The 25,765-nt window shown below is 38.9% G+C and overlaps 1 protein-coding gene across 2 annotated transcripts in view; it reads right to left on the bottom strand.

The window, feature by feature from the left end:
- palmdb (palmdelphin b) overlaps positions 1–14,871 on the bottom strand; it is a 56,516-nt gene extending 41,645 nt beyond the window's left edge. The window contains exons 1-3 of one of the 2 annotated variants that reach the window (XM_075452159.1): positions 14,646–14,871; positions 5,131–5,181; positions 1,259–1,339 (exon numbers count right to left, since the gene is read on the bottom strand). In XM_075452159.1, coding sequence (XP_075308274.1) covers positions 1,259–1,339; positions 5,131–5,175 — 126 coding nt within the window. In that variant the 5' untranslated portion in view covers positions 5,176–5,181; positions 14,646–14,871. The remainder of the gene's footprint in view (positions 1–1,258; positions 1,340–5,130; positions 5,182–14,645) is intronic. The other variant, XM_075452157.1, reaches the window with a different exon arrangement.
- Positions 14,872–25,765: the final 10,894 nt, after the last annotated feature.

Here is a 25,765-nt window from a genome sequence, read left to right as displayed (position 1 = left end):
TAGAAGCATTACGTTTTCATTTATTTTGGTCAATGTCTAATTCAAGTTGGACAGAAATATTTCGGTTTCCTACTTTCTGTATTTATATAGAGTTATTTATGTATTATCTGTGACAATTGTGCAGTCACATGCAAGTTGTACTGTAATATATTGTAACTTACAATCAGTGTTGGGAGTAACGGCGTATAAGTGTAACGGTGTTTAAGTATAACGGCGTTACTAACGGTGTTATTTTTCCAGTAACGGAGTAATCTAATTAATTACTTTTCCCATCGTTACAACGCCGTTATCGTTACTGAGAATATAAAGTGGCGCATTACTACAATTTGGTTGTAGGTTTTAGGCTACACATCAGCTGCATGCTGCCTGGAGAGAGCAGGGGTGGGGATGATGACACCGTTGCAAATGCGATGATGATTGGCTGGGCGGGCGGATGACCTGCTCACGCTGTCTCACTGCACGCCTTGACGACTACTACTAAACACACACAAGACAGCGACAATGGCCACGAGTCAGGGAAATTCAAAGGTAGCGTTCTCTAACTGGAAGTACTGTACCGGCACTACTTCTCACTCGTGGAGATAAAAGGCAAGAATGTGTATGTAACATGCACGCTATGCCCAGGGAAAAAAACTTTATCCACGTCTGCCTCAAGTAACTAAAATCTAATGAAGCACCTTACATCAACCCATGTGAATATGAAGCACTTGTTGCTTCTGCAGCTGCTAACCCAACCCCCCGCCCAAATGCAGATAGCGTGAGCCCCAGCAAAGGAGACGGAGCCACTCGAAAACAAAACAACACTCGATTTTTCGGGTCAGAAACAGGTGACCACCATCACCATTTTATATTCAATATTTATGTTTTTATTTCTCTGCATCATATGGCAGGCTGCAATCTATTGAATTCAAATAAATACAGAATGTTCTAAATTACTGTATATAGTGTTTTTATTGTTCAATCAGTTAATATAAACATATTTGATGTTAAAGATGTTATAGAACGTAACAGCGTTATAAAACATAAAAAATAACGCCACAGTTACTTTGCTGAGTAACTAATCACTTTTACAATGTGGTAATTGAGTTACTAACTCAATTACTTTTTGGGAGCAGTAACTAGTAACTGTAACTAATTACTTTTTAAAAGTAACTTGACCAACACTGCTTACAATGAGAAATCAGTTGAGTCTTGTCTTTGACATTTAGAAGGTAGAATCAGACCTATAGATGACCTGTGTGAGCAAGCTTAAAAATACCTTTATATACTGGAGTTTCAATTTCTCCTCTTCAATCTGTCTCCTTTTCTTGGCGATGTCTTCCTGGATTCTTCTTTTGTCCTGTGGGGACAGATCACATAGTTGTACTGTGTGTACATTTTGCTGCATGGAAACTATTGCACCTGTTGCCTTCTTGTGCTGACTCTTCAACCTTGAGCTGACAGTTGGACTCCAAATACCATAAATAACTAAAATGCAAACCAGCCTACATGACTTGACTGTACCTGTTTTTTGTGTGAGTGTGTGTGTGTCCAACTGTTACCTAAAACATTACAACCTCCCTTCCTTATGAGTATTTCCTGTAGAAAAGATAAGCCTTAAATAAAACTTAGATTTTTAAAAAGTTAGATCATTTTATAATTGACACTTTATTCCCTGAAAATCCCAGACAAACATATTGCTTTGATAAGAAAATAATTCAAAACATATATCTGTGTTCCTGATTATCACACTGAGGCGGTCATTGTTGGCTAATGTTTGCTCCTGCATCCAGGGTCATCGTGGCGCTTAGCCTCAGCGAAAGGAGATCTCCCTGATGATGCCTGGTTACATTTATAGTCTCAGCTACGTCAGTCTGCTAAAAATGTCTGGACCATTCAAATCAATTCACAAAGACAAATGGCAGCCTGCTAACTGAGAGAGGAATACTTGTCAAATGGACCATGTTATTCATCATGTTTGTTTTTCCTATTAGACCTCTGGTAGATGGGGTACACAGAAGAATCCAGTATATCAACACTCTCAATCTCTTGAATATGGGGTCTTTGCAACGCTTAGTTTTGGCAAATCTTTTCTCAGCTGTTTTAAACCTATGTTTTTTTCATCTAAAAAAAGGATTATGTAATTTTTTTCCTAACTAAACTCACATTTCTTTTTATTTTCTTTTGTATCTATAAAAGATACGTATGTATAAGAGCATTTCGCCTGGTACTAATTGGCTTGACAGTTAAAGGGATAGTTCGCCTCTTTTGACATGAAGCTGTACGACATCCCATACTAGTAATATTATTTATGAACATTTTCCTACCCCCCGCTGCGTCCTGTGAGCTGAGTTACAGCCTTGTTTTGGGGGTGAAGTAAGTAGTCCAGCGAGTTGGCTGGGGCTTCACAAATAAAGCGTTTTGCTTCTGAAAAGAATATGCATTCAAAAGAGTAATACAATTGCATCACAAAATCGTATCTTCCGAAAAAGTTACACCTCACAATCGCTTGGCACTAGGAGTTTCAATGCGCGCTGCCGCCTGCCGCGCCTGTTTCTCGGTGTTTACTGCTCGGAAAGTTAACGTAATCATGTCTGACTACGACACCGATGATGAAGACATCCCTTTTACCACAGAGCTAAAGAGATATCTTTATGAACCAGAATATACAGATGCCAAACTTCACCAGATGGAGTTAGAACGGGCAGAGAGAGAGAGAGAGAGGAGGGACAGAGAAGTGGTCCCAGCTGAAGTTGGAGCCACAGCTGCAGCTGTGAGACACAGGGTGACCGACAAATGGTGGTGCACTTGTTCGAAGCGCCCAGTAATTCCAACGGAGGTGGAGAGCTGGCCTGGGTCGCTTCTTCCAGTTAATTTTGGGAACGTGGAAAAAGGTCCAGCATTCAGGGGAAGTCTTTATGATTTGTGATGCAGACAGAAGCTGCTACACTGGCCTCTTCATCAATTGAAAGGTCTTGCATCTGTGGCATGATGAGTTCCCATTCGTGGCAGCAGTAGCTCTCCACCTCCGTTGGCATTACTGGGCGCTTTGAACAAGTGCACCACCATTTGTCGGTCACCCTGTGTCTCACAGCTGCAGCTGTGGCTCCAACTTCAGCTGGGACCACTTCTCTGTCCCTCCTCTCTCTCTGCCCGTTCTAACTCCATCTGGTGAAGTTCGGCATCTGTATATTCTGGTTCATAAAGATATCTCTTTAGCTCTGTGGTAAAAGGGATGTCTTCATCATCGGTGTCGTAGTCAGACATGATTACGTTAACTTTCCGAGCAGTAAACACCGAGAAACAGGCGCGGCAGGCGGCAGCGCGCATTGATACTCCTAGTGCCAAGCGATTGTGAGGTGTAACTTTTTCGGAAGATACGATTTTGTGATGCAAATGTATTACTCTTTTGAATGCATATTCTTTTCAGAAGCAAAACGCTTTATTTGTGAAGCCCCAGCCAACTCGCCGGACTATTTACTTCACCCCCAAAACGAAGCTGTAACTCAGCTCACAGGACGCAGCGGGGGGGAGGAAAATGTTCATAAATAATATTACTAGTATGGGATGTCGTACAGCTTCATGTCAAAAGAGGCGAACTATATCCCTTTAAGCAGAGAGCACAATTAAGAATTAGGGAGCAAGATAACATAAACATAATTAAATCATTCAAATATTATCAAATACTGTCTGTGAAAAAAGGTCTATTAACAAAGTAAATAACTGAAGTAGACAAAAAAAGAAAAGAAAAGCTGATTAAATCAATACCAAACTGTATTGGCCTAAATCAGCCACTGTAAGGTTTGTTTCTTTGTATCCCAAATTCAACTGAGTATCATTATTCTAAATGCGTTTGCCGGACAGTTCCAACACATCTACCTTAGAATTCAGAGTGTAATTTGAGCAATCTAATTAATGTTTGGAATCTCCTAAAGAATTCAAATGGATATGTGATAAGTTTAATTAAATGGTACACAAGTTTTTAATGAGGTACATAAGTTTTTAAAAACAGAGCAATGACCACTACAGAAGTGAAAAGAACGTGGCTTGAACTGAACATATTCTGTCTTTGCTCTAGTGCAAGAAAAATCAGTACAATAAAATTAAATGACAGTAGTGTTTTATTAGAATTGTGTTAAATACCAAACAATATCATGAGGGCAATCTGTTGATACTTATTATAATTAGGATTATTATTCTGTTTGTTTTTGTGTTATTGGCATTGTGTAAGCATTCTTCTACAAGAGATACAAGTGACACAGCTTGAGTATTCTCTATCAGAGAAGCTGACTGGTTCAGCTTAAAGCCAGGAGATTTTCCTCTTCTGTACACTGTTATCCCACAATTAGACACCTATTATTTTTATTTTCAGCTTGGTAACAACTCCTATTTGGGAGCTACGTCATGACATCTGGCTCAGATAAACTATCACAACATTGAATCACTCCAGTGCAGCAATTCATATTGTTAGAAAAATAAACAAATAAAGTATTTATTTGACACATATAAGGCAACATTAAAAAGTAGCATGAACACATTTTTACTTTACTCTGCATACAATATAAACCATACTTTAGCTGATTATGCTTTTTTTTTTAACAGTTTGGCTTGTCATCAATTGACCTATATTTTTTAACATTCATAATCTCTCTTAAAGTGTTTATCAATTTAAAGAAATCTAAAATGTTTTTTTTTACACTAAGCAAATGTGGAATGTCCCTTGTGATTCATAACATAAGTTGTTTCTTGTCTTAAGATAGTAACAAAAGCAAACTTATTTTCTCAACATTGAAAATAATTATACATATTCTTTTTCTCGCTGCATTACTCTAGAAATTGACCTCCTGAACATAATTCACCTTGTTTGTCTTACCAAAGCTTGAAATTGTAACTACATCATTTATGTGATCTGTAGAATTAGAGGCAAATCACATTAGTTTGAACACAGACCAAAAATCTTTGCATCCAACTTCAGTCCTATGAATACCACTGACAATCAGGGTTGATTTTAAAATGTTCAAATTTGATATAAAGTCCTATCCTCAAATAAGAGATAATAACCCAGCACCCACAGCTAATAAGAAAAAGTAACAGTAGTTCAAGTCAACAAATGAACAATAAACGTATATAATATGCTGGACTGGTCTTTACCGTGATTGCCTGGAGTCTCTCCTTCAACAGGTCAGCCTCCTCCATGATAGCCTACAGGACAATTTAAAAAAACGATCAAAGGATGCAAAGTTTGATGAACCCTCACAGTTTTTAACACGTCTTTCTGAAAAAGAAATTAGATTAAAAGGGAATGGGCTATGTGCTGTTTGTTTGGCAGATTAACATTTATTTTATGCATGTCTGCAGCAGCAAGGAAATGTTTATGGGATTGGGTCAATATGTGTTAAATGTGTGAATTAAAGATTGTAAAGAGTCACCAAGTACAATTGTGTTTCACTGGTGTGTTGTAAATACTCATCTTATCCCCCCCACATAATCTTATTTTATGATGGCATAGTCATGGCAGTATGTTTCCATTACATCACTCTAAAGGGTCAACAGCTCACTAAGAGAACTTAATGAACTGTGTTTGTACCTGCCACAAATGACTTACTTCAATACATTATAATACATAATGTGGGTTTGGATACATCAACTTTGACAGATAGGGAGTCAGCAAGAGAATTCTCATGTCTGTGTCATGTGTCAGAGGAATGAATGACCCAGGCCTGAGCAATAGAACAATTAAATGTAACATGGCGGTGTTGGCACTCCGTGTTATAATCCAAGACAATAAATCACAGAAGGACAGAATGATTACTGAAAGTACAGATGCACCTGACCCTATACAGAAAGAGAACATCAGCTACTTGAAAAGAGCACTGAGTTCATATCGACAGATACATGGGAGAAAATTTAGCAAAAGTGCAGTTTTGTGCTGCAGGGGAAAGTCTGTGAAGGAAACAAGAATGGCAGAAAGGGAGTATGTGTTTGAAAAACATAGCTATAAGGGAAATTATATTTAGATAAGGTAAACTGCCAAAACAAAGTTTTATCACTGAAATCAATCTTTTAAAATTTGTATTTTCTGTTGCTTTTTTTTTTTCAGGGAATCAAATTTTAGTATTCATGTGAGAAATTCTTTCAAAGTCTTGTTAGCAGGAGTCACAGAAGGCTGAGAGAAGCTAAACATTTAAGAAGCTACAGCTGTTGTCAAGGCTGATTATTTCTTGTAGCCATTGGGGAAACAATCTTTGACACAACACTGCTGTCTGCTCTAAGCTATTTTTGTATCAACTGGTCTCACTTCCCAGACATTTATGAACTGTTGTTAAAAGAAGAGGGGATGCTACCCAGTGGTAAACATAGCTCTGACACAACTTTTTCAGAAATGTTGTTGCCATCAAATCCAAGATTAACCAAAGTTTTCTAGAAATAGTAATAGTCTCACTTTCAACATTTGATATGCTTTCTATGTACTATTGTGAATAAGATATTAATTTATGAGATTTGCAATTCATTGTATTCTTGTCTTTTGTTTACTTACATGTAACACAGTGTTTGTTTTTATTAGGCTTCGTAATCAAAGCCAGGCATATCAACTTTTTTTTCTGAATTTCAGTATTTGCAGCAAGTCACAAAGTCTTTTAAAGAGACTTTTTATGTTTATGTTTATTTTGTTTCATCTCTGGATCTAAGGATCTTTTCTGAACTGTGGGAAGGACAGGAAATGCACAAGGAGAGAGAAGACGTGAGACGCCTCCATACATGTGGCACTCATTTAACCAGTGGTGCTCCCCAGGAGCCCTATGTAGCTAAACTTCTGAGACCTTCTGTTGCTGTGAATCAATTACAGTTATGTCCAATATGAACATCTTTGGAACCAGCATTTCTATAAGAATCTGATGGTACTCAAAACCGTGTCTTCGCAAACTACAGACTTTGTTTTTGGCAAAAACTGAAGGGAAAAACACTTGTTTCAAGCACTTGCCCATTTTGAGATTTTCGGTTGTCTAGCTTCAATTTCTTCTTTTAGATAGTTTTCTTGATGATTGGAAAATTTAAATTTATGCAAGTTACGACATATTCAGATAGGTTATCATTTTGCATTTTCAAACATAGATTTAGGAAAGTTGCAAAAAAAAAAAAAAAAAGATGATCACAAATTTATCATGGAACACTATCAAGAAATTGTCTGATAATCACAGACAGATTCTTATTTTTTTACATAAGAACACGCACATTCAGCCAATGACACAAAGTCTTAAATTTAGACACAAGAACAACCAGCAGCCTTGCAACAAATTGAATACCTCGTGCATAACCCTAATCCTGAATTCAATGAGTCACAGTGTTTTAAAGCTCTCTTAAATGCAGAAAATAACCCATCTGTTTTGAGCAGCAGAGTATGACAGGATCTGGAATGTATTACTTAGCAAGAAAACACTCCTCTTTTTGAATAAAAATGTTTGGAGAATTTGGAAAGATTAATTTGCAATAATATTGAACTGGCAACAGAATACCAGTCCAATGTTCTAGATAAAAGTCAGACCAATTGGTGTTTCTTTCAATTTTCCATTGTTTATGACTTTGAGCCAGGAACCACAATGGGTAAGATGTCATGTGGAGTCCATGCCCCCCCAAACAATATTACACAGTTGTGGGTATAATGATTTGGCTCATCAGTGTACCTACTAAATTATCCACAAACAGATATGGCCATATTCTATACCATTTCAGCTTAGAATCAGACTTCAGTGGTACAGAATCTGATACTAACAGATCCCTAATGTGCTTGGCATGAACCAGCAACTATTTGCCTCCTTGTGCTGTCATATTGAACAATAATGGTACCCCGCTACAACACCTGGAATGGCTGTTTTCCTAACCCTATGTTGTCGAAACAAAAGTAATGCATCTAAGTTTGGATTTTGAAACAGTTAAAAATAAATAAAAAAAATTGAAAAGCCTTTCAACTGTCATAATGTATGTCCACTTAAATCTCTTCATGTATTAGCTGACTAACAGGGAAACAGAACGTGCATTATATAACATAAATCTAAGCGATAACAAGGGACATGATCCCAGTATTCACATTTGAGTCATGTTTTTGTAATCCTGACTCTTTTCACTGTACATGTTTCCTGACTATCAAAGAGATAAGATGGTTTAATGTACTGTACAGCTAAAAGGTGGCAGTGTTTAGACTGATTACATCAAATATGCTACAGATGGATTTTTTTTTTAAATGTCCTTGTCAGGATCACTAGTATGCAAGAAGCTGTGGTGAATAAATGGCAGCGTCTGTCACACAGCTGTGTGTTACAGTTGACTGGGATAGATATACAAACAATGTTTATTTGGATGAAAGCACTTTATACTACAATCCACACCCTATTTATGCACTGCACTACTTGTCTCTATGTGTTATGGGCAATGCAGTGCTTTTTCTTTATCATCAACCCTCAATACATACATAAATACAATGCTCACATACATACTGTACATACATTACATAGTGTACATGCCCCAGAACACTATGGGACATGGAATATTCAGGGGCTGGGGACTGATCCCTGACCTACCAAGTAGTAAGAAAACTTTGATCACTGAAGCCACGGCTACATTAATGGACTAAGACTAAGAAAGCCAAGTATTTCATCAAAAGAAGCTGCAATGTCGATTAGATTTTTATTACAATGTTTCTTTAGGCACTGGTTAAACCCAACGTTTGCTATTTTCGGTTAATTATCACTGAAGCACTGCCCTCCTAACGTGGAAATCCTAAGTCGAAGTGTTGAATAGTTGTTTAACTAATAATGTGTCTTTTTGCATATAAAACACTTTTGTTTCACCAGACATGGTTTTAAAATTTGTAATAAATGCAATCGTAGAACTATCTTCACTAGTCTCAGAATTTTGGAATCCACTATATATGCTGTTTATTTTCACCACTCTCTCTTACTCACTCCATTAGATATTCAGCCATTTTAAAGCCGCAAGATAAATGCAATAAACTGAGTGAACATCAAAATACAACTTGTGTATATCACTGAGATATCAGGATTCCTAACAAAATGTTAGTATTTGGTTACTATTCCTCTTCTCACCCTCACCTTCCCTTTCCAAACATGGCCAATAAAAACACAAAAAACATGAAGCGTCCTACAGATATAATACTCACTCTTAACAAAAACATTACGAGCTTTATTTCTATCATTTCCATTTAATTATGTAGTTCATCACTAACTAATATAAACATAGTGATAATGAATATTGTACAATCTTTTTGCTAACAGATCCCCCTATCACTTGATCTTCACATCGGAGCAGGTGATAAGATGTCTGTAAATTTTATTTATGCTTTTTTCCCAGCTAGGAATCTACAATGACAAAAAAGGTATTCTGAAAAGAAGCCAACTATTATGCTGCTGAAATTCATATGAAAATAATTCCAAATGTTGCAAACAGATCACAAGATCCACATTGTTGGTAACTATGAGTGAAGGAATCATTTGTTCTCCATGATTGTAAATAGAGATCTTTTCAGCATATGTAGGCAGTTTTAATTTTTCACATTCATGCTCAGCCCCCTTACACACCCACACATCCTGACTAAAAGCTGCCTTTTACTAACAAATGTCTAACACAGGCACATCATTCATGCCTCTCAGAGAAGATGGTGGATGTTTAATTCCCACCCCAAAATACTAATCCTCTCAGCTTGCTGTTACGTGTTACTTCATTCGTATAACTCAAGGGAATATTGCAGTTAGTGACACATTTAAATAGATCATAAAGTTACATAATCCAGTTCATTTTGATCTCACCTCATATAATACCCATAATATTCTTATTCTAAGTCTGAGATTTATTATTTGTCACACACTTTCTCCATTGAGAGATGTCTTCCTTTCCATGGTAAGAATTTAAAGAATTACTTTTTGTCCTTTACACAAAAAAGAAAACAAACAAAAAAACCATTTGAATAATGACGTGATTTTCACCCATGATCTGTTTTCACATTACAACTTTTTCTGCTTTTTAATACATATTTTAAGCAAAGAAGAAATGCATTAATTTGTGTTTACTAAGCCACTGACAGCTTGCAGATGCCCTGACTGAAGAAAAACAAGAAGGCATGTGAATTACATAAGTCTGAGTTGCAAAAATGGAAAAGCAAGGTGAAGCTGAGAATATACATTTGTTTAGTGTGCAGCATTGTGGTTTATCAGTAGGAATGTTACGTCAGTTTGGATCTTCTGAGTGGGATCTGTTGGTCTTCTTTACCTTGAGCCCAATTGTTCTACCAGATTGATCTATTTATTCTGTACAGCATGCACAAAGGGTAAGAATAAAAATGCTACGTTGAACTGTGCAACTGTATTTTCGACTTACCTTATTTTTTCCTCAATTTCTTTAGAGAAAAGTTTGGTGTTGAATAGCCAATTAGAATAGATTATGATAAAAGAAATATAGTTTTTTGGAAAGTGACAACATAAACAGAAATGAGATATAAAGCTACATCTTTATTTGACTTAGTTCTCTTAACTCTACTCAAGTTTTTAAACTGATTAGACTGTATTTGTTTTCTTTGTCATCAAGACTCTGTAAGATGTTATTCTGCTTTTGTATGTGTAAAGAGTTAGTGTATCACAATTTTACCATTTTAAGAATACATGAAAATTTAAAACTGGGTGATGGAAGGAAGAGAACAGGGGAGGAGCAAACTGAAGGTCATACTCTTGGTTAGTTTGTCCACCTGTTAACACTATGGAGGTCTGATCCTGCACTGCTGAAAATAGAGTCACTGCCTGGCTCACAGCTGGACCAGGCTGACACGAAATGTATGAGAGACTGCATGTATATTTGTGGTAGGTGACATATTGCCTCTTCAAGAAAAACACAACCTCAAATACGATACCAAGTATGAAGAGCAATTTAAAGTTAACTGCAAAGCTATACTATGCCAGTAACTCTGAGAAATTCCCACTGATATGTGTTTTGAAATCTCAATGCTGTCAGCTTGTTACAGAAGTTTCCACCTTCAACAAAGTTGTGGACTTTTACCATTTCCAAAGGTCCATACATACAATTTATTGCCAAAAGTATTTGCTCATTTGCCTTCAAACGCATATGAACTTTAGTGACATCCCATTGTTAATCCATAGGGTTTAATATGACGTCAGCCCACCCTTTGCAGTTATAACAGCTTCAACTCTTCTGGGCAAGCTTTCCACAAAATTTAGGAGTGTATTTATGGGAGTTTTTGACCATTCTTCCAGAAGCGCATTTGTGAGGTCAGACACTGGTGTTGGACGAGAAGGCCTGATTCGCAGTCTCTGTTCTAATTAATCCCAAAGGTGTTCTATCGGGTTGAGGTCAGGACTCTTTGCAGGCCAGTCAAGTTCTTCTACACCAAACTCGCTCATCCATGTCTTTATGGATCTTACTTTGTGCACTGGTGCTCAGTCATGTTGGAACAGAAAGGGGCCATTCCCAAACTGTTTCCACAAAGTTGGGAGCATGAACTTGTCCAAAATCTCTTTGTATGCTGAAGCATTCAGAGTTCCTTTCACTGGAAGGAACTCTGTTTTTTCCTGTCAGTTTAATATATCTTTCATGGTACCATGCTAGAATTTACGGAGCTTCTGAGAGTGACCCATTCTTTCACAAATGTTTGTAGAAGGAGTCTGCATGCCTTGGTGTTTGAATTTATACACCTGTGGCCATGGAAGTGATTGGAACACCTGAATTTAATTACATGGATGTGTGAGTGAATACTTATGGCAATATACTGTATGTGTGAATGAGTAACACTCCTCTCAGCAGGAATTGATGAAAGCATCTAAGTAGAAAAACAACTCCAAATGCAATCCTCATGATTATCCTGTTTTATAAAAGTATTTAGATAGAGCGTCAAGGTCCAGAGACGTTTTCAAAATATGATGAGTGTGTGATCTTCCTTAGCTAACCGTACCCTGCACTGCATGGAACTGAAACAGACTCACTATTGCCCCCTGTGGCAACTGGAAATCCCCATATGAAGCTCTGACTTAACCTTACAAGCCAGCTGGTTTGTTACACTGAACCATCTGGGAAGCTTTCACATTCAAATAATACTTGGCTTGTGAAAGGATGAGCCATCTGTCTATGACTGTCTTACCAAGGCTAGCTTCAATAAACAGAAAAACAAAAAAAAGTCAAGTTTTTGTCAAGGCTGGTGCAAACAAAATAAAAAAATTTATTTTTCAAGGTTAAAAGACTTCATGTCATTCTTTACTCTTATTTCAATAAAGAGTTTCTCTCCAGCACTGGTCTAACTGCTATGCTAACATCTCTTTGAGCTGCCATTGATTTTTGTGTCCCAGTAACGAATGGTGATTATGTAACCCAACTTGACATGATCAAAAACACATAGCTTGGAGCCAAGCGAGATGTAGGATTGTGAATCTTGTGAGAATCCAGCTTTCTAGCAAGGAAGAATTGACTTGTTAAAAATCTCGGTAAGACCAACGACATACAGGTTTGACTCATTCTCCATTGAAAGTACTTTCCACATTATCTATGATGTGAAATGCGTATAACATCGTGTGATGCATCCCTTAGTCACATTCACTGCACTGCATACTGTGAATGTCTCTGGACCATGTGAATATCATTCTGTCTGGGTGATGCTACTCCTTGGCGTTTTCTTCAATGCTTTGATGAATCCATTTATAACATAAACTTAATTTCTGCCTTTAAAACAAGTTAAATGGTGTTTTATTCTTCACAAAAAAAATAATACCATGACACGTTATGATAGTTGGTATTTACTTTCTTACTTTTGATCCGGTGATATATTCTGCAACTGCTGTTATAAGTCTTGCAGTACCAACAGTACAATCCCTCAGTGAGGATTAATGCTACTTTTCAAGGGGCTTCCACATTGACAGCTCATGTGTAAATAGTATTCTGCCTATGTATAGTTTGAGTAAAATTCTTGCCGATTTTCCTCTCAGTTCTTTGTCCATGCCAGACTCCACTCTCAAAGACATGACCCCGTTACCTCCCTGTTTGTCTAGCCATTCAAGTAAGGACTGCCTGATTTCTAATCCCTGCTCCTCCTTCCTTAATCTGATCTCTGATGGATTACTGTGGACAGACTAACAGCATATGCCATTGCTAGTCAATAACGCCGTCTGATAAAAATCTAGTTATTGAGGTCTTAGCCTTGTTAGAAGTCTTGTTAGAGTCATTATTAAGTTGACTTCCTGGGCAACAAAGTTGAAGGACATGTATGCATAAATAGACACAAAAATACGAGCAGAAATTAAGTGTGTCTATTGAATGTCAATAACAGTAAAACAGGCAAAATAACTGTTGTTGGAACAAAGTATTGGTTTGGTTACCAAAATAAAACCTATTTTAACTTTTAACCAAATTTATTAGGTGAGTACCAGTGGGAGGTAATGATACCAATGTCTGATACCTGGCATCAGTTCATCTGATGGAAAATACACAGTTTATTACCTTGGCAGCTAGCTCGGAATGTCCACGAGTGAGAGACTATCAGCTACAAAAGCGATAGACATGGACTGATGATGCAAAGGAGCGAATAAATGATTGGGTCTTAATGTCTGTTTTGCATTTTGGAAAATTAGCATATTCTCCAATAATGCTATCCCTTTCAATAATTTGTTTTTCACCTAACAGGAACAATAAAACAATGTGTAACCATTTTTTTCAAATTATTGTATCTGCTATATTTTTTATCATGATGAAATTACTAATATGTAAGCAGTCCCCAGTCTATAAAGGCACCCATCCAACACACACTGACATTATCATCCATATGAAGTTGTGTGTTTTTTTTATGCATATTCGCTCTCCCTTTATTTTCTGTTGTGGCCTTGATTCTCCCATTGTAAAATGCAAATATGTTTCATTTTTGTTTTTCTAGAAGAACATCCTGAATGCTTGACTTCTCATAAATAACCTGTTTCTCGGGGAAAGAATAAGTCAGGACTTAATTTTACTATATAAAATCTTATGCAAGAACAGCAGTGTGATTTTAAACCCTGAAAAGGGTGTGAGCACTTCTTCATTAGCATCTTGGCTCCCGTCTCTGCCACATGTGTTGAAATGTTTATCTGACTGTGATAAGTGAGAAGGAAAGGATAGTAGGTAACTGGTTGTCCAAAGGCAGCCAAGAAAGTGTGTGGGAGTGCATTTGTGTCTATGTACATACATTAATCATACCCAAGTGCATGCTATTTCCTGTCAGTTTTCCTTCCTGTCAGTTTAATATATCTTCATTTTTGTTTTCTTAAATGTTCTTTCTGAAGAGATGACAAGATGCAATGTTGTGATGCTATACAGCTGTCCATCTATGCGTAAAAAACTTGTTAGATAAACCCACACCCCTGCTGGGATTCTACAAACAGCCAACAGCTTAAAGGAATTAAAAGATTATGGAATCAAGAGACCCTTATATCTCATTTTACCTTCAAGTAATGTCTGGATAACTGACTTATTGTGCAAACTACTTAAGGAGAGTAGTTGACAATACAAATGTAATCTCTGTCTGATACAAGAGAATATCTATTTGTAATAGAATACATTGCATACATAGCTCTAAATGTCTACTGTAATAAACACAAACAACAGTAGCAATACAAAAGTCTTCTTACCTGGTTTTTGTTTTGTGTGTCCTCAAGCAGCAGAGCGGTTTTGAAAGGTAGAGCTCACTCTCACAGCGTATCCAACATTACTGAGCCTGAGGTTGTGCCGGGAGATTGTGTAGGCTGAGAGACATTAAAAGACTGGGAAGATTGTGTCCTTCTCTCCCCCTCCCTCTCTACTCTCACTCTCTCTCTCTCTAACTCACTCTCACTCTGTTTTAATCTGCTTGCTGTGAGACTGTCAAAGAGCCCAGCCATGTGCCTGAAATACCACTGCCAAACAATTGCTCCACAAATCCCCCCTTGCCCGCCCCCGCCCACCTACACAGACACACACACACACACACAAAGCAAGACACCAAGAAAGACATACATGAGCGCAGTGTATGCACATACGAATGCTTCAACACAAAGCTGTACAAAATAGACTTGAAATAGTATCAGTGTTCGCAATTCATCAATTTCTTAGCCCAAGCCCTACTGTGGGACTGAAAATTGAGCTAACACGACAAACTGCTAAGTTCATGTTTATGTGAAAGATACTGAATCACATTGTTTTACTAACATAGCTTATTCGATTGCAAATTTTTTTAAATCTAAATCTGCAACGTTTCTTTTACACCCCTTCGTTTGTAATTAATGATCTCAAACTTTAATGAAAGCACATACATGTCTTTTGCTTATGCTAAAGGTGATGGCAGCAATAATCTTCATATTTGTGCTAGTACCTATCATAGCAAGAGTTACATTTTAGAAAAGTTGGCAGAAAAAAAAACAACTGACGCTCACATTTATCATAAAGGTCAATTTAGAATCATTATTTAACCCAGCATCCGTGTTCAGTAAGGATTGTGGCCAAAATCTTGGTCTGTCCTGGAACCATGGTCTCTGGCACGTATCAGTGGTTACTGCCACTAGGGGCGCTAGAGACACTGGTCACGACCAGCTCCTCAGTGGTCTGTCCTGTGGTCCTTGTGGTCTTGATGAGTCAGTGAGTGGTCTGTGAAGCAGTTTTTGTAATTTTAATACACCTTCTCCCTTTTCCGGTCGTGGTGGCAGCACTGTTTGATGAATAAATCAGAATCTTTTGTCCATAAAATACAAACTTCTATCGTTTGTATTATTTATGTTCATCCATGTAGCCATGACCAGCTCCTCAGTGGTCGCGACCAGCTGCTCCTTGGCACAGACCATGGTCTCTGGCACGGACCAGTGGTCATGACCACTAGGGGCGCTAAAGAAACTGGTCCTGACCAGCTCCTCAGTGATCTGTCCCGTGGTCCTTGTGGTGTGAATCAGTTAGAGAGTGGTCCGTGAAGCGGCTTTTGTCATTTTAATACATCTTCTCCCTTTTCTGGTCATGGTGGCAGCACTGTTTGATGACTATAAAAATCTATAAAATACAATCTCCTAATATTTATGCAGGTCCATGTGGTCAGGACCAGCTCCTAGTGGTCACGACCAGCTGGTCTCTGGCACGGACCAGTGGTCCCTACCACTGGGGGCGCTAAAGACACTGGTCCTGACCAGCTCCTCAGTGATCTGTGAAGCGGCTTTAGTATTTTCTCCCTTTTCCGGTCGGTTTGTCCACATTGTTAGGTGCATGGATAAATGTCAGAGATCACAATCGTTTGTCTATGAAATACATCATATCATATGATTATTATTGTTATTTAAATTATTAATTATGCAGATCCGTGTGGTCAGGACCAGCTGTTACCTGGCACGGACCAGTGGTCACTACCACTAGGGGCAGTAAAGACACTGGTCCTAATGCTGATCAGCTCCCCACTGGTTTGTCTTGTGGTCCTTGTCTTCTGCCTGTTTTCTTAACCAGACTGGTCTTTGGAGTATTTATAAATACATTTACATATTAATTATGTTTTTTTATATAATTAATTCAATTATTAATATATTAGTAGCCTATATTTAATACACATTCTCCCTTTTCTCATTCTGTTGGCAACACTGCTGAATACATGTAAAAAATACAAATAAAATGTATTGTGCCTTTGGACGATAACAAACTGAGATTCAAATATAATTTTGCTAGTTTACGAAAAAAATAATTTTGTCCTTTTTGTATATACACAGTCTCATTTCTTTTCCTTCCACTAGAGACAGTAAGATTTGCAAAAAAAAAGGAATTGTAAGTTTTTCTCTCATTACAGTTTTGTGATTTAGGCAAACCTCCGGTTCCTTTCTCATGGATCATTCTGCCCTTGGGTTTACAACTTGTGATGTTTTAGTTATGCCTGTTAATCAAGCTTTTATCAGTGATATTATCAACCACAATTAATCTATATCATGATGAACAATCCTGATATGTTGCCATGCCTTTCCATTCAAGATGATGGTTCTGAAGGTAACTGGTTGTGACTTTGACATGTGGCCTGGAGAAGCTGGGAGTTGAGCCATTGACCTTCTGATTAGCAGGTGACTTCTTCCTCCTGAGCTACAGCCTCCCCCAGGACTACAGTCCTCCATGGACTATAATCTATCAAATAATTTCATGTAACCTTACCTCACAACTACTTAACTTTGATTCTCATGGGTCTGCCACAGACCTGTGGAATGAGTGTGAGCGTGGATGGTTGTTTGTCTCGTTTGTGTCTATGTGGCCCTGTGATGGACTGGCAACCCTGTCTCTCACCCAAGGGCAGCTGGAATAGGATACAGCCCCCAGTAGCCTATCCCTACAGCTACTGGGCGAGACACGGGGTACACCCTAGACAAGTTACCAGTCCATCACAGGGCCAACAAAGACAGACAAGACAAACAACCATGTACTCTCAATCCTAGGGTCAATTTAGAATTACCACTCACTCCAACATGCATGTTTTTGGATGGTGGGAGGAAGCCAGTGTACATGGAGATGACACGCAAACTCCACAAAGAAAGGCCGCAACCAGGATTTGAACCAGGAATCATCCATCCTGTCCTTTCCATCCTGTGTATTAATTCTCTATATCAATATATATCAATATATAAAAATAAATCAAAGGTATTGTTCTTTGTGTGAAGCACACTCCAGAAAAAACTGATGGGTCCAAATTTTAGATCAATCAATGATCTATTAATATTTCATATTTTGTGTCTTATCCATAAGTACATTCACCAGGCTTAGGTTTCCTTTTTTTTGTGAACAATTGTTTTATTGAAATTATAATCTCACATGACAACATTGGGTAGTACAATTTTTTTTAACATACCCTCTACATCTCTCCAGGCTACCTGGGAGGAGCGGTCAAGCCATGTCTTAAGTGGGCGTAGCTGAAAGGCCTGATGGTACTTCAAAAAATTTGGGAAGGCCAGCCCCCCCTCTTGCTTTGATCACTGTAAGGTGGAGAGTTTAATTTTGGAATGCCCACTATTCCAGATATATTTTCGTAGCAGGGAGTCAACTCTCTTCCAATATCTCGCCGGAGGAGGGAGCGGAATCATCATGCTAACAAAGTTGAGACGAAGCAACACGTTCATTTTGACGGAGGCAATCCTTGTTTGCAGTGAAGCTGGTAATTAAGTCCATACAGCTATGTCACGTTCCACCTCTTTAAAAATGTTCTCATAGTTCGTTTTCACTATATTATACAGTGAAGGCTGAATCTGGATGCCCAAGTACGTGATCTTTGCTGTAATGGGAATGTCATAAGGCAAAACTACCGCTTTTGCGGTTGATTCAGGGGCATCAGAGCTGACTTTGTCCAGTTGATCTTATAGCCTGATAACATCCTGAACTCTTCAAAAGTGGTTAACAGAGAGGGTATTGACTTTTCGATATCCGATAAGTAGATAAGTACATCATCCGCAAAAGCCGATATGGCATGCAACAAGGTTTTAATCCGAATAGGTGCAATGACCTGGGTCGCCCTCAGATGTTGGGCTAGCGGTTCTAATGAGAGAATAAATCTTGGCGAGAGGTCACATCCCTGTCGGATGAAAAATGGGAAAGGGGCTCGAATGTAAACCATTCGTGGACACCATGGCAGTGGGGTTAAGATATAAAATACAAATCATGTCGACAAACCCTTTCCCTAGGCCAAATCTCTCCAGGACCGCCCACAAGTACTGCTACTCGAGCCTGTCAAAGGCCTTTTCGGCGTCAAGTGACAGTATCGCCCATGGAGTCTTTTATTGTTGGGTTTCATTAATTACATGTATTAGGCGTCGGATATTGTCCGCTGCTAGGCCGATCTGATCCTTATGAATTAGTTTGTCCATGTATCTCTCCAAACGTAGCACCAGTACCTTAGAATACAGCTTCTTGTCTGAGTCAATTAATGAAATCGGTGTATAATTTGAGCAGTCAGTTTTGTCTTTCCTTTTTTGGAGATTAGTGAAATCAGGGCAGCATTAGTGTGAGTAGGGAAAGAACCTTTTCCAACCGCTGATTGGATCGATCCCAGCAAAACTGGCCCTAATATATCCCAGAAGTGTAGTAAGAGCTCTGGCGGTATGCCGTCTGGACCCGGCGATTTCCCTTTATTTGTCATCCTAAGCGCAGTCTCCAGCTCCTTTAAAGGACAAGACCGTTTTTTTTACATTGGGCCCTTGATTTCACATTATAACATGATGTTCTACTCACCCCTGCTTGTTGTTGGTAATTTGGAGCTGTTTTGAATTTTTGTCGTAAAGTGGGTGTTACTGACGTTATCGTCGTGCTACTACCACAGACAGCCCACAGACCTGCTGCCTATTTATTCATTCGGCTAAAATTCAAAATTACAGTAACCCGGATTTTTTTAAGTAAGCGACGCACCTCCACGTTATCAGTGCTAGTGTACAGTAATTAATAAATTATAAACAGCATAGTTTGTGCCTGTATAACGTTGCTCATAGGAAACCGTTTCATGGCCGAATATCTCAAGAGAGCAGCCAGACGCCTCTCGAATATCTTCGGAACAGCTCCAAATTACCAACAACAACCAGGGGTGAGTAGAACATCATGTTATAATGTGAAATCAAGGGCCCAATGTAAAAAAAAACGGTCTTGTCCTTTAAGGATATGGGACGACCCAGATCTGTTGCTTCCTGCTCCCCTAATGTGGGCAAATCCAGACTGCTCAGAAATTGCTTACATTTCTCTGAATCAAAATTAGATGTTGATTTGTATATATTTGTCTATATAGGGAGTATAGGGAATTACTTACTGAGTCTGGTCCTTTATTTATTTATTTTTTCGTTAGCACAAGTTTCTTGTGTTTACCTTGAATAGGGATGGCTCAGGTAATCCTGAAACATCCCATAGTTAAGCTGCTATAGGCCCAGCCTGCTGGGGGGACTCATCTGTCACACCTTTCCTCACTTTACTCTCTTTATGTATATGTGATATTATTGTGGTCATTAACTCGTGTTTCCCTGTTCCAACAGATATCCTTTGAATGGTGTTACAGTGCCGCCGCCGCGCCCCTCCCCCCCTCCCCCCCTTTCTGTCTTCTCAAACCCCAGCTGGTCGAGGCGGATGGCCACCCTTCCTGAGTCTGGTTCTGCCAGAGGTTTCTTCCTGTTAAAAGGGAGTCGTTTCTCTCCACAGTCGCCTCAGGCACGCTCAGGCCGGGAGATTGGACCGAAAAACATAAAGTTTTCAGTGTAATCTGTTGGTTTTCTTAGCTAGGAAATTGTTTTTGAATTGGCTCTATATGAACGAATTGGATTATTTTATGAATTATGATTATTATTAATTAATTGAATTCCAATTGGCTTGAATTGGACTTACTATCTAAGTGCCTTGAGATGACATTTGTTGTATTTGGCGCTATATAAATAAAAATGAATTGAATTGAATTGAATTTGTACAACTCCTTGTAATAAGAGTGGAATGTGACATTTATCTCTTTTGGGTCCGATGTAAATTTATTATTAGTCATTTTGATGACTAATAACCTGCTTGGTTTGCTTCCGTTAAAGTAATAGCTCTGCCTGACTCTGTGCATGATGAATTCCGCTCGCCTCCTCAACAGATCACTGAGCTCCACCCTAACTCCCTTCAGTTCTTTTTCCGTCGATTTAGCGTATTTACCCTTTAACTGCTTTTCAAGTATATGACACTTCCTTTCTAACTCGCACAGTCTGCGGCTCCTCTCTTTTTTAAGGTGAGATGCATAAGAGGATGTAAAGTCCCTAATACATCCCTTGGTGGCCATCCATATAAATGAGGCATCCTCTACTGTGTGTAGCACCGGTATCACACCACTTACTGCGCCACTGGACCAGTTCTAGGCTCTAAGGAGTGGGGAGCAAAAATAATAAGACCAGAGACCACTGCTTTAAGTTCAAAAGGCCGGCAATTTACTGAATGCAGTAGAAACATATAAAACACAGTAGGGGAGTGGGGTGAAGTCTGAGCCATCAAGAAGTCTGAGCCATCAGTTGCATGAAAGGTTTAACATTTAAGTTCAAAAAACAGTTTTTTGCCTTTCAAAGTAAAATATCTATGATCAATGTTTTTTTATTGTTGTGTCTGAACAGTTATAGACAAGTTTAAAAACATTTCACACATGTTTTATTGCTTTGGTAAGCTACACTATGAGTCTACACAGCTAGCATGATGTTACCTCAAAACTGCTGGATGATGCATTTTTTACAAAATGGTAGGGTTGGGGTGATTTGTGCCAAAGGGCCTGGGTTAAGTTGTGCCAGTGGCACAACTCACCCCCACTTATGAATATTTTAAACATATTATTTTATTGTAACTGTACATTGTATTCTTACATTTTATCACTAAAACTATCTGACATTCTTAATTTTAAACCAAAAACAGAAATAGACCATCATGCCACGGAGTTATAAGAGGAAGACAGGCAGGGCCTCCACTCCTCTAGAGGACATGGACAGAGCAGTGAAAGTGGTGGAGAAAGGGAAGTCCATTCGTCAGGTGGCGAGGCAGATGAACATATGCAGGATGACATTAAAATGATACATGGAGAAGAAAAAGATAGATGGAAAATACATAAGACCAGGATATAAAAGAACTGGACTTGCCAATCAAGTCTTTGACGAACATATGGAGAAAGAGCTGGCAGAACATATGAAGGCACTAGCAGCAATGTTTCACGGTCTAAGTCCCATGAAATGCTGTGAACTGGCTTTTGAGTACGCCCGGAGAAATGAAACCGATATCGTGACTGACACACCTGAGAAGATGGAGCTGGAGAAGGTACAAAAAGAAACAGATGACAAAATGGCTGAAAAGAAAAAGAATGAAAGGCAGAGGAAAAGGGCTCTCAAAGAATCAAATCAACGTAAATGTAAAGTCATGATTGACGATGATGAAGTAGAAGATGACCTGGAGAACACACACAACAATGAAAATGAAAGGGGTGAAAAGGAGAAAAGGAATGAAAATAAGAAGAGAGGGGCTCTGAAAGGGTCCAAACCAACCAAACCAAAAAAAGAAGTGGTTGTCTCCAGTAGCTCAGAAGAGAGTGACATTTGCATTCCACTTAATGACACCACTGACTATGAGAGTTCAGATGTCCAGAATGATGATGGTGAGAAGGATCTGTCTGCTGGGGACTTTGTCATTGTGAACTTTGCAGGCAAAACCAAATCCTACAACTACGTTGAATTGGTTGAGAAGGTTGATGGTGCCGACATCAGCGCAGTTTCTAAGGCAAAGTAGTAAGAGATCTGTGGATGGGAAGCCCATCTTCACTTTCAAAGAAAATGATGAAGGAGTCATCCCTAGAGAAGATGTGCTGAAGAAACTACCCACACCACAAAAACTTGGTGGTACAGCCAGAAGGGAGCAGAAATTTATATTTCCCTATAGCATCGACAAGTGGGATGCTATATAGTAGGCCAGATCTGTGAAGAGAATTGCAGTCACTTTGGTCTTCATTTGAATTTAATTTTGTTCTAAACGTGTTCATGTGGCACTAGGCCTTGTTTAAGAAAATTGACCTTTGATGTGTTCATGTGGCGCAATAGGCTTGTAGAAAATTGGCCTTTGATGTTGTAAAATAACTAAATAAACCTTAAATGAGTAATTTTGTATTGACTTTGTCTATCTTTTATATAGCATTGCTGTTTCTGAGATCAAAATATACTGTTTTACTTCAATAATCAATGGCACAATTTACCCCAATGTATTCTCTCCAAAGGCACAACTTACCCCGCACTGGGGGCAAGTTGTGCCACGAGACCACTTTTTTTCAGAAAGCCATATTTCTTAAATACTATATTTCAGATCCAAAGTGATTGTTTGCAGGGATGCACCTCATCCTGAAATATATGTACATATTTTAGATGGAAGCATTACTGTCATAGCCTCGTTTTAAAGTCAATTTAAGTAAAAACTGGCACAACTCACCCCACTCTCCCCTAGACAAAACAAAAAAATACCTTGCAGGTTCTTATAAGAGTTAAGTGCAATTAAATAAATGATAAAAATAAAAAAGTATTTCACCCTTTACTTTTTGTTCCTTCAATTCACCTAGGTTGTTTCAGTAAGGCTAAATTTAAGTTAGGTTAGACCGTTTTATTTCCTAGGTTAGACCTATTTTGAGATCCTATTTTATTTCCCGAGTTAACTCTTTTTCTTTCTTTACAGGTAAAATTAAACCTACAGTTCAAAATAATCAATAAAAGTGGGCCACAATCCTTCAAAATCACATTCAAAAATATTAACTCAATATGCAAATAAAAGTATGACACTTTAAATCCGTTCAAGTTCAATGTGAGTTTGAGTTCAGCTCAATGAAACGTTTCAGTCCGATTCAGTCCAAAAAATAAAGGAAAAATATTGTTCAATCAGTTCTCCGTTCTGTTCAAACTTATCCAATACTCCTACCGCTCTGGTAGCGAGTCACCATATGCAGAGGATTTCCTCACTGATACGATGAGGATGAGAAGACGAAGGTCTAGGTCTGGCTCGCCATCTTGAATCCCGCCTGTGTATGTGCACGCCCGCACACTGCAGTGAAAGTCCAGTTCTCGCTCAGACAGAGCTTCCAACTGAGCAAAAACGGAACCTCACTCTAAACTCCGCCCTCAGCGTTTACAGTGCGTCCTTGCACTTCTCGGTTGGGAATGGGACCGCTGGTTTTTCAGCTGAGAGGCTTCGAATAGCAGGGAGATTGGTGAAGTCTTGTTTTTGCACTTGTCCAACAAGCAGCGCCAGTGTAACCTCAAATGCTTTGATGTGGGAGTACATTTCACGGATTAATTTCCCCTTGCCCTGCAGCTGTAAATTGAGGCCGTTTAAATTTTCTGTCACATCTGTTAAAAAGACGAGGTCCCATTTCCATCCTGCGTCGATCAGCTCTGGGACAGTTTTTCCCTTTGTCAGGAGAAAGGCGTTGATTTCGGGCAGTAAGTCGTAAAAACGCTTCAAAACTCTGCCCCGGCTTAACCATCGGACTTCAGTGTGGTAAAGCACGTCTCCATGGGCAGACTCCAGCTCAAAGAGAAAAGCTTGGAACTGCCTGTGTTTAAGTCCGTTTGCTCTGATGAAGTTTATGCAGGACATAACTACCTTCATGACAGATTCCCACTTCAGGACTTTACAGAACAGTGCTTGCTGGTGAATCAGACAGTGGACTTGTAATGGGGGGGTGAGACCTCGTCCCTGCATTTCGATTTTTATGCGCCCCATTAGCCCCCTCGACGCACCACTCATACTTGGAGCACCGTCTGTTGTGATGCTAGCCAGCGTAGAACAGTCTAAACCCAACTCTTCCATCATTTGGCGTACTTTACAAAAAATATCCTCTCCTGTCATAGTATCTGTGAGACTTTGTAGAGCTGCCAGCTCCTCGGACACTTCAAAATTTGAATTAACTCCCCAAATAAAAATCAGCAGTTGTGCTGTGTCCTGCACGTCATTGCTCTCATCCATTACCAATGCAAAACACTCAAAATCTTTAGTTTTTTCTTTTAGCTGGACATGTACATTATGTCCCATTTCTTCTATTCGCCTGGTTACTGTAGATGCGGACAGACCTCCTCCGCGACAGCATTCAAACACTTCTTAATGAACTCCCCATCACTGAACGACTTTCCACAGCTTGCTATCAGTTTAGCTACCTTGAAGCTGGCCCGAATGGATGACAGGTTCGTCTGTGTTTGGCGTAGCATTGTACTCTGCTGGGCAGCTAATCCACTTTTTATCTTAGCCACCTTGTCTCTCCTCACTTGACCCTGCAAGCTAGCATAATGCCCTCTGTGGCGAGTTTCATAGTGCCAGCGAATGTTGAATTCTTTAAACACCGCCACTGTCTCCTTGCAGATAAGGCAAACTGCCTTTTTCTTGCACAGGACAAAAAAATATTCATCCTACCATTGCTGTTTAAAAACTCTACACTCTGAATCTATTTTCCGTTACGACATTTTGTTTTCTGCTTTTCTTTCGTTAGCTCGCCTCACCCGCGCGCACTTGACTGTTGATTACAAGCAAGTTGGAATATACCATTGTGTGTGTGTATGGGGTTGGTTAAATTTAGCTACAACTGTACATAATTCGTAAATAAGGTAAATCTTAATCGGAATACCAACCTTAATAATTAAGTGCGGATATTTTATAATAGGAAAATACAATTTTAAAAAATAGGCCATGTTTAGAGGGATTGTTTGGGATTATTAAGTGGGCCACTCCAATTGTTTAGGCGGGCCGGATGTGGCCCGTGGGCCATAGTTTGGGTACCACTGTGGTAGACAGTCTATGACGAAGCATTTCTTTGTAAATTGCTACGTTTTTAGCATTAGCTCCCCGCAAGAAAATAAACACAAAACTCACCAAAACCGGGGTCGCTAGGGTTGTATCCGTTTCCTCGTCAATTCCCATAAGTATGGTTTTATGGGTTCTGAATTAACTTTTTCACTGTTCATTTTCTAATTAGCCGCCGCACACTTTCTGCAATCTCCCCTCTGCTCTCTCCCTCAGTTATCTGCGGCAGCGTCAGTGAGGTGCTGCATACTGATTCTTAAAGGGACAGCGACATGACTTTTCTGTCACCATTCTTTTAGTTTTTTTTAACAAATGATTCTTTTATTAACATTTTTAACTTTGACTTATGTCACATTTCATGGGTTACATGTGCCTATATTATTGGCTACGAATTCTGTAATTCTTTTCCTTGTGCTACAAATACCTCATCCTGCAGAAGTGTCGTATTAAAGCGACATCTAGG

The sequence above is a fragment of the Odontesthes bonariensis genome, chromosome 20 (genome assembly GCF_027942865.1).
Source record: "Odontesthes bonariensis isolate fOdoBon6 chromosome 20, fOdoBon6.hap1, whole genome shotgun sequence".
Taxonomy (NCBI): domain Eukaryota; kingdom Metazoa; phylum Chordata; class Actinopteri; order Atheriniformes; family Atherinopsidae; genus Odontesthes; species Odontesthes bonariensis.
This window is presented reverse-complemented; position numbering and strand designations above follow the sequence as displayed.